The 13,265-nt window shown below is 43.9% G+C and overlaps 1 protein-coding gene across 20 annotated transcripts in view; it reads left to right on the forward strand.

Moving 5' to 3' along the window:
* Positions 1 to 1,001: 1,001 nt before the first annotated feature.
* The window catches only part of C2cd5 (C2 calcium dependent domain containing 5), a 92,162-nt gene continuing 79,898 nt past the window's right edge, over positions 1,002 to 13,265 (forward strand). For 8 of the 20 annotated variants that reach the window (XM_085687330.2, XM_085687326.2, XM_085687324.2 and 5 more), the window contains exons 1-3: positions 1,003 to 1,165; positions 1,323 to 1,441; positions 8,994 to 9,080. In XM_085687330.2, coding sequence (XP_085543456.2) covers positions 1,352 to 1,441; positions 8,994 to 9,080 — 177 coding nt within the window. In that variant the 5' untranslated portion in view covers positions 1,003 to 1,165; positions 1,323 to 1,351. Of the gene's footprint in view, positions 1,166 to 1,322; positions 1,442 to 8,993; positions 9,081 to 13,265 lie in introns of all 20 variants that reach the window. The other 12 variants (XM_085687333.2, XM_085687328.2, XM_085687331.2 and 9 more) reach the window with 4 other exon arrangements.

Below are 13,265 nucleotides of genomic sequence, written 5' to 3' on the forward strand. Positions count from 1 at the left end.
CCCCTTTATGCTTGTAAATGCTTAGTACTTAGATTGTTGGGTATGCCCGAGCAAGACCATCATCCTAGCACCTGGGACAATGCCGCAGGAAGACTGCCACGAGTTCAAAGTCAGCCTGGGCTGCATACCAAGGAAGAGGTCAACCAGGATTATACACCACAAGAAAGACTTTGTCTCAAAAAAATAAACAAAAGTTCATACTAAGGTAAATAAGGGTGTAAGGAAGGCTCTTCGAGTCCAAGTGACATCTGTGTCCCAGGACAAGGTACAAAAGCCTATGACTGAAACAAGTCTTTCAGGAAATACTTATTCACTATCTGAGAAGTGTGCATGTTTGTGTGTGTGTATAATCTTTTTTCTTGGTTTTTCGCGACAAGGTTTCTTCATGTAGCCTTGGTGCCTCGAACGCGCTCTGTAGACCATAGACCAGGCTGGCATCGAACTGATAGATCCGCCTACCTCTGCCTCCCAATTGGTGGTGGAATTAAAAGCGTGTCTTTTTTTTTTTTTTTCTCCTATTGCCCAAGCTGGCTAAGAACTCGAGGGAATCTTCCTGCTTCAGCCTTCCAAGCTCTGGGTTGAACAGGTGTATGCCCCCCCACACGGTTTTATTCTGAAGATTCACAGAAAACCACCACGTGCACTTGCAGCTCTTCCTGGTGGCCGTCATAGGAAACACTAATAGCAGATTCCTCTAGCGGGCTCGGCTGCAGCAGTCTGTCCCGGAGCACGCAAAGCGCAGCGTGGCTTTCACCAAGGCCAGGTCCCAGAGCGCCGGCTTTGGCTGCAAGCGTCACACACCCACCCGAAGGAAGGCTGGGTGGATGATGCAGGGCTCGACCAGTTTACCTGCTCCCTGGTTCAGCCCCGCCCTCTCCTCGGGCCCCGGCGAATTCAAATCGGCCCCGCCGAAGGGGCAGAGAACCGAGTCATCGATCGCCCCCGCCCCGCCCCTCCCCGCCCCGCCGGCCGCCATTTTTGGCAGAGTGGGAGGAGAAAGGCGGGGAGGCGCGGCGCCGGCTCCGCCGCAAGCGGACTGGACTTGGCGGCTGGGGGCTGCACGCCGGGGCCAGGGCAGCACGCCTGGCCGGCGCCTTTCCTCCGCGTGCTCCTCCGGAATGAGGCCTCGGCGCCCGCGCGGGACGACTCGGTTCCTCCTCAGAGCGTGAGTGCGGCGCGCGCGCCCGCCGCTGTCAGTTGGCGCGCGCTCCCGTCGTGTTCCCCCCCCCGCGCGCGCTCCCGTCGCTCACTCCTCCCCCCCCCCCCCCCCCCCACCGCTCCCGGCGCTGGCTCGGCGCAGACGCGCTTGTTTGTTTCTGCAGGAATCCTAGGAGAGGCCGGAGCCGCTGCGATGCCGGGGAAGCTGAAGGTGAAAATCGTGGCCGGTCGCCATTTGCCGGTGATGGACCGTGCCAGTGACCTGACGGATGCCTTCGTGGAGGTTGGTGCCTGGTCCTGTCCCCCTGGAGCGCGGGGCGCCGAGTCCTGCCCTGCCCGCCGTCCCCGGCTCCGTGGAGGAATGCCCACCCGTCCCCAGCCCGTGGGATGTGGCCAGGGACACGGCCGTGGGGTCAGAGCGCCTCCCGGCCACCTGCCAGTCCGAGGCGTGGCCGCGGAGACGCTCGCTCGCTTGCACGACCTCGTTTATGAGTCGGAGGTTAAGAGCCATGGCTGCAGCACGTCCACGCAGCCAACCTTCTGGGCACAGCCGCAGTCCCACGGTGCGACGCCACCCAGCCCTTTCCCCAACAACTGTCTGAATCAGCCGCGCCAGTCACACAACAGTGGCGCTTTTATCCGCTCTTGTGTCGACTGGTAGGGAGATGAGCTGTCTCAGGGTAATTTATTGCCTTGAGGTAGGAAGTCAGTTAAGTGCCGTGGATTTCAATTGCAAAATTGCTTTTTAAACCTAATGATTAGTTTAAAAGTCATGCAAATTAGCGCAAGCCTACGGCCTGGAAATTAATGAGCAGAACCCGAAAGAAGCCAAGGAGAGATTATAATAAAAGTTGACATGATAGGCAGACCATTAGAGCAATAATCATTTGGGCTATTAATGCTTAGGGTTCAAAGGTATATGACACTATACTTCTCAATATAAAATATTCTTAAAGGTTCTAGAACCTAATTAACTGCAGTTCACCTCATTTTTTTTTTTTTTTATGGCAGTTGTTAGCTCAATTTCATTTTCATTGAAGAAAGTCCATTTGCTCTTGGGTCAGATGTTCACAGATCTAGAGATAACTGCTGTTACTATTAGGCCTAATGACCCGCACAGCTGATATTAATAGCTAATAGCTAACGTGTATTAGCTTCATTATTGTCACATTTGTGCTATGTACTTTTAAGTTCTTAGTTCTTAGAACAGTCCTGCTGGGAGTGTTATCCCATATTATAGGGTTAGGCAGCGGGCCTAGGGGTGGCAATAATGGGCCTGATATTACTGACCTTGTTAATCTCCACAGCCTAGGGGCAGTCTTCTCTATTCTGCTCTTCCTGTCTCCAGACAGGATGATGAATGTTACATTTGCATGAGGGAATTTACTCTGTCTCAGAGGTTAAGAAGACTTCCTAAGGGAGTGACTGACAGTTGAACCAAGCATTGAGGAACACCCAGGATTTTTTTCAGGCAAAAGAAACAGCAGAGACACAGAAGATGTACATGGCATGTTGAGGGCACCATTTTAGTGTGAGGTACCCTTGGAGTAGAATGTGCACACTGAGCGTAAACCAGGAGAGGGTTTTCAGCAGAAAGAGATTTTTTTTTTAAATTAGATTACCCACAGGATGGCCTGAATGGGCATAATACTTATTTTACTCAGAGTTTCACTAAATTATCCAGGCTCACCTTGACCTTAAAGTCCTGTCTCAAGCCAGGCATGATATTGCACACTCTTAATGCTCGTGCCCTGGACGCAGAAGTAGGTGGATCTCTTACCTTTGAGGTCAGTGTAGTCTACACGGTTCCAAGGCCAGCTAGGGATACGCATTGAGATCCTATCTCAAAAATTAATAAAAAAAACATATAAAAATAAACCCTTTCACCCTCAGTCATCTGAGTAGCTGGAGTCACAGACATGTGCCATCAAACCCGGCCTTTGAGTGACTAGTCACTGATTGTCTTTGGCCAGGCCTGTGCTATTTTGGGTCTAGCTGATTATGTATGATGATCTAGACCAAGGATTTGGTGACTAAGATAGACATTTAAAAATAAAGAAGTTACTAAGCATGTGTAGTGCAGGTTGGGGAAGATTGTTCGCATGCCCCAGGAGAACACAGCAGAGAAGGATAAGGAGCATCAGCTCAGTCTGAGTCACCAGGGCCGGCCAAGCAGACCCCTGTGGGCCGGGAAGCCTCAGCGCTGAGACTGCGGTTGGTGTGTGTGGGAGACTGGGTGTTGTGGGAATGAAGGAGTAGGCAGATATCTTAGTGAGGAAAGGGAGAGCGTGTGAGGCACATGGGGGGAAATGTCAGGTGGCTGATGGTGCACGGCCGTGGTTAAGGTTTGAGTTTTATCAAGTCAGTGGGTAACTCTTACCAAATGACACTTTATTTGCAGTGTGTTGTATCCAATGGAGAGTTTACTGTAGTTCAAATAACAGACTCACACGATGGATTTGGTAATGGAAAGAAGTGAATGAATTCCAGATCTATTTTGAAAGTAGATTAGAGCGTTTGTTGGTAGATTGGAGCCAGGGGCCAAGCAAAGGAGAAGTAAGGCAATTCCTTGCTTTCTGGAGTAACTCTGCAGGAGGATATAGATGGAGTGAGGAGACAGGCCTTCTGGGCATGTTAGGCTTGAGATGTCTTTTAACAGCATTTATCAAAAAGGAAACTGGATTTGTGGCTGTGATAGTCAAAAGAGCAGTTTGAGTTAGAAGTGAAGCCAGCATTGCTCCATGCTGTGAGGTCAAGCACTCTTTATTATTTTCTTGTTTAAGTTGTGGATTAAAAATACTTCAGTCCATGTTACCCACATCCCCTTTAATAAAACGTATTTTGCTTTTGTTTGTTTGTTTGTTTATTTTTGAGACAAGATTTCTTTGTGTAGCCTGGCTGTCCTGGAACTCACACTGTAGACCACTGGCCTGGAACTCTGAGATTCACCTGCTTCTGCCTCCTGAGTGCTGGGGTTAAAGGCGTGCGCCATCACACTTGGCTTTTTTAAACGATTGTTTGTATATATGTGTATATGGTGTGTATGTGTTTGTATGGGTGTGCACACGCTACAGCCTGAGTATAGAGGTCAGAGAACAATTTTTGGAAATTGGTTTTTTGTTGGTTTCAGGGATCACATTCAGGTTGTTAGGCTGTGTGGCAAGGCCTTTACCTGCTGAGCTATGTAGCTGACCCTGTATCACATATTTTGAAGTCTGTCTTTAGACATACTAATAGAAAATATAGTTTATCTATGCTTATAATAAAATGAGCACTGGGCTCAAACAGTATGACAGGGTTTGGTTTTTGTGTGTATTATTTCAGTATTGCAGTACTTGCTTATAAATGTAGTAGGAGGAGGAAATGGAACTAATCAGACGGAGTCATTGGCTAGTTATTGAGCTCTGGTGTGTATCAGACACTGCAGTGGGTGCCAGGGATGTAGTGATAAATGCAGAAGAATTTCTTTCGTTATAGCCTGCACCTTTTGGTAGGTAGAGGTAATTTGTATGCAATATAATTAAATAGTGTTCTAGATGGTGAGAAAATTGATCTGGGAGTGTCTGTTGTGGATAAAATCACATGAATAAAAATATCACATAGACAATTATAGGGGCTGGAGAGATGGCTCAGCGGTTAATATCAATCATCTTTCAGAGGACCCTGGTTCAATTTGCAGCACACATATGGCCATTCACTATGGCCTAACTACACTTCCACAGAATCTGATATCCTCTTCGACCCCCACAGACGCCGGACATGCTTATGGTACATAAGACATCCATGCAGACAAAACACCCATGCATATAAATAAAAATTAAAAAAAACCAAAACCTTGTCACAAAACTTTGATCTATAAAACTAACTTAGGGTCTAGGTAGATTTCCTTTGAGAGAAGGTCTTATTATTAGCCCAGGCTGGCTCAGTCTCCAGATCTCCAAATGCTGGGATTTCAGGCTTATGCTGCCTTGCCTTAGATTGTTAGTCTTGTGACTGACTATTGGGTTATTCAGCAACCATGACAAGGGGGAAGTTACTGCAGGGAGTCTTGCATTGCAGGACACCCAGTGTTTCTTCTTATGTACTGTCTCAGATTTCCCCGAACAAGGCTAAAACTTTCCCAGACTTGAGGCTAGTAAGGTGGATGGTTCAGCAGGTAGTGGTGCCTGCAACTGAGTCCAGTCTGCAAACCTGTATGGTGGAAGGAGAGAACTGACTTCCAGAAGTTGACCTCTGACCTTCACAGGTGCTTGTGCACACACAAGCATACACATGTACATAAATAAGTCTCTGACCACCACTTAGGGGCTGGTCCTGTCCTCTAACCAAGTGGGATGTATCTGCCCTTGGAAAAACTTGACATTATGGGGTCATTTGAAGATTGGTGTGGTGGTGCATGTCTTTTCCCCCAGAAGGCCAGCCTGGTCTACAGGGAGTTCCATGTCAGCCAGAGCTATATAGTGAGACTGTCTCAAAAAAACAAGTCCTTTGAGTAGGAGGATAAGGGGAAGGGAACTGTTAACGGGGGTGTGAAAAAAAGAAGGAAAATAATGAGTGATGTTTTAGGTTGGAGAAGAAGTTTCTAGAAAGAGGAAACCTTTAGTTTTAAAAAATAATTATTTTATATGTATGAGTGTTTTGCCTGCGTGTATATATGTGCACCACATGCATGACTGGTGTCCAAGGAGGTCAGAAGAGAGCGTCAGTTCTCTGGAACTGGAGTTTAAGACAGCTGTGAGTTGCCATGTAGGTACTAGGAATCAAACCCAGGTCCTCTGCAAGAGCAGCTGGTACTCCTAACCCCTGAACCCTCTTTGCAGCCCAACCCTCAAGTGTTGACACCTGGAAGCAATAAAGAAAACATGGAAATGTTTAGATTGGTCAGTGTGGAAACATTACTGATCTTGTTTGTGAAGTTGAAGCTCACAGTCTAAGGACTTCCTGAGAATTAGGGTGCTTGGAGTGAGAAAGCAACACAAATCCGCAGCTTTTGCAAGAAAGATGACTTTGAAGGGAGGAGAGTAATCTGTTGTCCTTAAGGTGTAGATAGCTTTTAGCAATTAAGGAAATGAGATTCTAGGACATATTTGTCTAATAGGAATAATCCAGCAGGCAGGAGAAAATTAGAGCAGGAGGAGGAGGATAATGAAGGATTACAATTAAAGGGATAAGTTATGCGATGTGGGCTGTAAGCCAGATGAGCTCATAGGAAAGGGCGGTACCGGAACCTAGGTGTCTAGCTCCTAATGAGAAACCCACCTCCTTCATTCCTTCCTGCCTTACCAGTGTCAGGCTGTTGATGTGCACTGTCACACTTGGCGAGCTATGAGAACTTTTGATGTGTGTCTGGAGGATAGGTGAATGTCCATAGGTGCATAGAAAAGTATTTTTTGAGCGAATAGGACAACCTTGGTGAAGGCAAAGCTAGGTATAGAACATACATAATTAAAAAAAGAGTTGGTGTTGTAGAGATTGGGAAATAAATCCTGCTTGGCAAAGGGAGTTCAGATTGCTAAGCAGTCTTGAAGTTACGGCACAAAGTCTGTGTTGCAGCGCTCTCCGCTAGTTCCTGCTGACCCACTGAGCTGCCATACTATAAAGGGCTCTCCAGTGTGCCTGGATCTCCCAACACTTGTCCAATATACTTTAAGAGGCACTAATGTTTGCTTCCACATAGGTTTTTATTAGCTGTATTTATTACTGCAATTTATACAAATCTTATATAAATTGATAAAATGTTTGAAAGTTAATGCTATAATAAAGATGTATAGAAATAGTTACTGATAATTGCTCTTGAATTAGGAGAAGAAAGGTTAAAAAAATAAAATTCTTTGTTCATATTAAAATGTAAATTAAAATTTAAAAATATTACAACCAGCTTTGAATTGTACCACCACGTAAATATAAACTAGATCATAGATCCTATCAGTGTAGTTAATGTGGAAACTGATGTTAAACTGTAAAGTGTAGTCCTGTATTTAAGAGGCATTACCTATAAAGACAAGTACATTTTTACATTTCATTGTAAAATTCATGCAATATATAATTAAAAAGATATTGTGTGTGCGTTGTACAGGTGCATGGTGCACATGTGGAGGTCAAGGGTCTCTTTTCTCTCACCATGGGTTCTGGGAATGAAGCTCAGGTAGTCAGGTTTGCAATTCATTTTTTTCCTACTGACCTGAAGATTTTATTGATTCTGTGAGCTAACCGGATTTGGTCCAAGTTGTTCTGGCTGAAGGAATTGCTAGTCTTGAGCAGTGATGTTGCTTGGAGGTGAAGTGTGCAAGACCTTCTGTCTAACGCTACTGCGGGCAAATCCAGAAAGGTCTTTCTGCGGAATCTCTAGAAGGAGTAAGACAAGGGAATTTGTTGTTGTTGTTGTTGTTTTTACAAAGGGAGTTTTAATAAATATATCTTCATATTAATGTTCATGCTACAAATTGGCTAAACCATACTGTCATTTTTTGCTCATCCTAGAGTGTGAGGGAGCAAGGAGAAGAAAATAAATAAATAATGTGTATTTTCCATCATACCTGGTGTTTTCATGGGTCATATGTAATCATGAAATGTTTCTGTACCTCTCGTTTTTAGAGGAAAGGCAGATTTGAATAGATTAAGTGGCTTCAGTAGAAATCGCTCTACTTCATTGTAGGCCTCAGAGTGAAAAACCCTGCTGCTTATTTAATTGCCGTGAAATACAATCTCCTTTGAAGGAACTGTGGTTTTCACTAGAAGGGGCTTACACAGTGGCCACATGTGGCCTAACTTTTGTCCTTGTTTGTCTATGGAAGTGTGGATATTGTAGATTTTTAAGTTGTCTTGAGTGGATAGTTGACAAAAGGATAGAATATCAGCACAGCTACTGCTGTGGAGAAAAGAGGGTTGAGAAGTTAAAATATTGTGTGCTCTCTTTGCCAGAATCCTTAAGTATATTTGATATTTGAGTGGATATATAATTCTAGCACACCAGGATCACTGTGAATTGAGGTAGTCTCTCCATACAGCTCCTTTGATTGTCCTTGAGGATGGGGACATAAAGTACAGTCACTATCACTGACCACTGTGTGCACAGGTAATGGATGTAAAAATAAGTGTCAGGGAGTTAGAAAAGAAGGAACTACTATGCCTTTGTATTGGGTGTGTTTCTGGCTTCTCTTGCTTACCTGCTAAGAGGATGTCTTCTTTACGTGCTTCTTTGTTCTAGCTGTTCTTCTCAAGTGGACACACCAGCTCCTTCCTCAGAGCTGATGTCATGATGCATGTTTTCTGTTTCCTATGGAGTTGTCAGGTAGACCAGCAGGTGATGTGTTGTGCCTTGTATCCTGCTTGCTTACCTGGGAAGATCAACCTTCTCTTTTTTTAGGATGTCTGTCTTTTTTCTTTTTTTAAGATTTATTTATTTCTTTATTATGTGTACAACATTCTGCCTCCATGTATGGCCGCACGCCAGAAGAGGGCACCAGATCTCATTACAGATGGTTGTGAGCCACCATGTGGTTGCTGGGAATTGAACTCAGGACCTCTGGAAGAGCAGCCAGTGCTCTTAACCACTGAGCCACCTCTCTTTTTTCCTTCATTTTGTTAACCCTAACTTTGCTTAGCTTCTACTAACATTTGCTACCCCCTGAAACACCTCCCCCTCATCCAGTTTTTTTTTTTTTTAAAGATGACCTCTTTATACAAACTAGTCTGGCCGTGAAGTTAGAGATCTGACTCCTTTGCCTTCTGCCGGGATTAAAGACATGTGCCACTACTTCCAACCTAGCACTTACTCATGTTTTTGGTATTTGTATTTGAATAGTTTCTTCTCCTTCTTTCTCTTCTCTTTTTAGGTAAAGTTTGGTAATACGACCTTTAAGACAGATGTGTACCTCAAGTCACTCAATCCTCAGTGGAACTCGGAATGGTTTAAATTTGAGGTAAGTTGTTGAATATCTTGTTTGGATGTGACCCTCACCCTCCCCCCCGGAATGATAAAGGCTTTCTACTTTAACTGTACTAGTTTTTATATCTGAGAAGTATTTCCTTTCATTGTTCTGTTCATTGGGAATTGACTTTTGACAAGATTTCTCTATGTAACTGCCCTGGCTGTCCTGTAGAGCAGACTGGCCTGGACCTCACAGAGATCCCCGTCTCTGCCTCCCAAATCCTGGGGTTAAAGGCCTGTGCCACCACCGCCCAGCTGGAGCACTGAGCTTTTGAAGCATTGCATCATAGTTAAAATATGTGCTAATGCAGGAGAAAAATGAGTCCTCATAGGCATTATGCTCTTGTAGTTTTCTTTGGGCTCCAGCATATATCAGATCTGAAGAACATTATATAGACTTAGAAACAAAGGCTTGTCCTTTTAACTGCTTTGTATCTATAATGCCACTAAAGCTGACCTTGACTTCCTGATTCTCCTCCCAAGTGCTAGGATTATAGACACGTGACGCTATGCCTGGTTCTAACCAGTTTTGTATTTTTTTGTTTCGAGGCCAAGTCTTGCAATATTATCCATGCTTGACTTCAACTGAGACCTTTCTGTCTCAGCCTCCTACACAGCTGGTGCATTCCATCACACCCAGGTTCGTTTTAGGTACACCTCAATAATATTAGCTGCATTTCCAGTGTTTTGGAAACATTGCTACTATTTCCAAAGCATCTCTCTTACCCTAAACAGATACAGTACTCTTTGAGCCATAGTTTCTATTCCCTTTTTTTAGATACTGGTGACTTCTGATCTGCTTCCTCTTTCTTTGAATTTGCTTGTGAATTTACAAGCAGTTGAGAACGACCTTGAATTTCTGGTTCTTCTGCTTTTATCTTCAGTGTTCTGGGATCACAGACATTTGTCTTTAAATCTTATTTATTTTATGTGTATAGGTATTTTGCTTGTCTTTATGTATGAGCACCATGTATGTGCGTGCCCAAAGAGACTTGGAGAGTTAAATTGGGTCCTCTCAAAGAACAACCACTCTTAACCACTGAGTCCTCTCTCCAGCCTCAAGCGCTTTTTTTTTAATTTTTCCCCCTTGAGACAAGGTTTCTCTGTGTGACCTTAACTGACCTTGAACATACAGAGATCCACTTGCCTTTGCTTTCCCAGTGCTGGGACTAGAGTACACCACCACACCCAGTTTATTTTTAATTTTTTATTGATCTTTTTATTGTTGAAATGTAGAAGTTCTTTGTGTGTATGTGTACGCTTATATATATGTGTATTTGTGCTAGAGATTGAGTTTAGGGCTTTGTATGTTTTATGTATTTTTAATACCTTTTCCTATAATCTGTTCCCATATCACTTGTAGATGTCTTCTTTTGTTCAGTAGGTTTTACTTTCTTGATTTTTTTTGATGTATAAATTTTTTTTGATGTATAGATTTTTTGTATAGTTCAGTAATGTAGATTCATGTTGCTGTTTATGCTTTTGGTATTAAAAACCCACTTGCTGTGTTTTCTTCTAAGAATTTCATGGTTTAGCTCTTACCTATAGGTCATTAATTAATTTTCAATTAATTTCTTTAATGGTATGAGGTAAGTGGCTAGTTTCTTTTTTGGACATGTAGAAATTCAGATGTTTAATCACCATATGTTAAGAGACAAATATCCATTGAAGAGCCTTATCACCCTTCACAAGTCAAGCTGGGGCTGGAGAGGTGGCTTAGTGCTTAAGAACATGGGCTGCTTTTCCAGACACACTGAGTTGGATACTTGTCATTCATGTGAGCAGCTCACAATTGCCTGGAGAGCTCCTGAGGAATCAGTGCTGCCTTTTGGCCTCCATGGACATTTGTACTTACATATGTAAACACACACACACACACAATCTATAAAAAGCCAGTAGAATGGGCTATATGTGAGATATATACCAAGACTAGGGATTAAGTCTCATTGACTGTGATTGCTGTGGGTTATTGGAAGTAGTTGTGAGCCTGTGGTGTTTGTTGGCTGATAAAGGATCAAAGGGGAATACTGGAGGGGCAGAAGTTAAGGTTCTGGTAGAGAAGAGCCTGGCTAAGTGGCAGGTTCTGAGATGGAAGGATTGGGTGGCAGGGTTGAGCCCCTGCGCCTGGAGATCTTTTCTAAGGCTTCGTGGAGGTGCCTCCCATCTTCTCATCCCGGTTTGTTTTCTCCTCCTTTCCTCACCTGCTCTGTGTCTCCTGTCTAGGCATCATGGGTGTTTGATGGCTGTCTGAAATATTCTCCACCCTATCTTAATCCAGTCTCTCTTGTTCTGTCTATGCTGTATTAGTCTTTCTAGCTCTCTAGTTTCTTTATCAATGCTCTCTGCAAAAACATTAGTTTCATGTTGTACCTAGCTATTTCCTGGTAGTACCAGCCTTTTCCCTTTGTGTACATATTCATTTTTAAATGGATTGTCTCAGTTTCTGACATGTCCAAGTCCAGTGTTGTGCATTTTGAGGACAGGGTAATGAAACATTGACGAAGCTTTTGTTTAAAGTACACTAGTTTGCTTTCCCTCCTCTTTTGCTCCATTATGATCCTATGTAGTGCAGAAAATGATTCCTGTGTCTTCTTTTCTTAGTCTTTGTTTTAGTCATTGTGTAAGCCTGGGTAAAATGTAACCCCGTGTCCTTTAAGGAAAGATAATGAGGGGAAGCAGAGTGTTGGCTGATCTGAAGCTTGCTTTGATTTTGCTGCAAGTCTTTCAACCTAGCAGAGAAGGAAGGAAATCACACTGCTTTGTTCCTGGTCAATGGCAGGATTATTTACTCTCCTTAGTGTCACAAAGTTTGATGTGGGATTTCCCTCTGTATGCTGTGAATACCATTGGTTAATAAAAGACTGCTTTGGACGTGTAGCAGAACAAACTTTAGCTACGTGGGGAAAACTAAACTGAATGCTGGGAAAAAGGAAGCAGATTCAGGGGAAGCCATGAAGCTGCTGCCAGAGACAGACATGCTGAAACTTTGCTGGTAGGCCACAGCTTTGTGGTGATGCAAAGATTAATGGAGATGGGTTATATTAAAATGTAAGAGTTAGCAAATAAGAAGTTAGAGGTAATGGGCCTAGCAGTGATTTAAATAATATAGTCTGTGTGATTACTTTGGGACTGAGTGGTTGGGAAATGAACAAGTGACCAAGTGGCCCTCCTTTGGCGTCAGTGTGGCCAACTAAAATCCACTTAAAACCTGAGAGGGCTTGCAAAGGAATTCTAGAAACTAAGAAACAAAGTTTAGCTGCATTTTTTTTTTTCGAGTAGGCTTTGCTTGCTGGTGGCATGCTATGACTCCTTTAAGAGAGGTTTTCCTGATTCTGTGGTAGCAGAAAAAAGTTGCCATTTTGAAATGCTGGCTTTCTGGGCCATGCTGCCAGCACGATCTGGCTCTTTCAGGAGACTGAGCATTTGAATGGGGTTTGTGAGCAATGTGCTATGGCTTGCTTGGTAGTTATGTGGACCAGCTGTGTGCCTAGAGATGGGGCAGCATGCACGGCTCACAGAGGCGGCTGGTACTTCTGCCATGCTGGACTGGGCGAGCTAAGCAGGAAGTGCCACGTTTCCCCTAGCAATGGCGCAACTTAAGTTTTTAAGAAGCTCTTAGCAGTTTAGGAAGCACTCCTGGGCAGTAAATAATTACAGATACACAATAAAGACAAATCCAGATAAAATCGACCTCTGGGTCACAGTGTTGAATAAATATATGTAGGCTTGGGAATGGAGGCATGGGTTTTATGAAAAATTGCTTCAGTCAAAGCAAGCCAAACAGGCAGGGGTGAGAGACTTTCTGGGCTGTGGACTGGTTAGGCCTTTAAGTTACTCCACCCAGTAAGTGTGGAGTCCGGCCCCATGTAGGGTGCCAGATGAAGATGAATGCTTAAAAGAAATCCCACCCTAGCTCAGAATTAAGTATAATAGAGGATTACTTATTTAGGGGTAGACTCACAGATCACAGTCCTCTGCTCTAATGGGGAACAGCAACCAAGTCCCACAGCTGGAAGAGAGGCCTGATGTGTGCTATACACCGGCATATATAGTATAAGAGGCCCCTCCCAAGTGGGCGGGTAACTTAAAGGCTACTGGCTGTAGGGATTCCTACAGCTTATTCCATAAGAGTCAGGATGCTGACTAGCTGCCTGTTGTGAAATACTGAGGTCCAAAC

The sequence above is a fragment of the Myodes glareolus genome, chromosome 3 (genome assembly GCF_982192425.1).
Source record: "Myodes glareolus chromosome 3, mMyoGla1.1, whole genome shotgun sequence".
Taxonomy (NCBI): Eukaryota; Metazoa; Chordata; class Mammalia; order Rodentia; family Cricetidae; genus Myodes; species Myodes glareolus.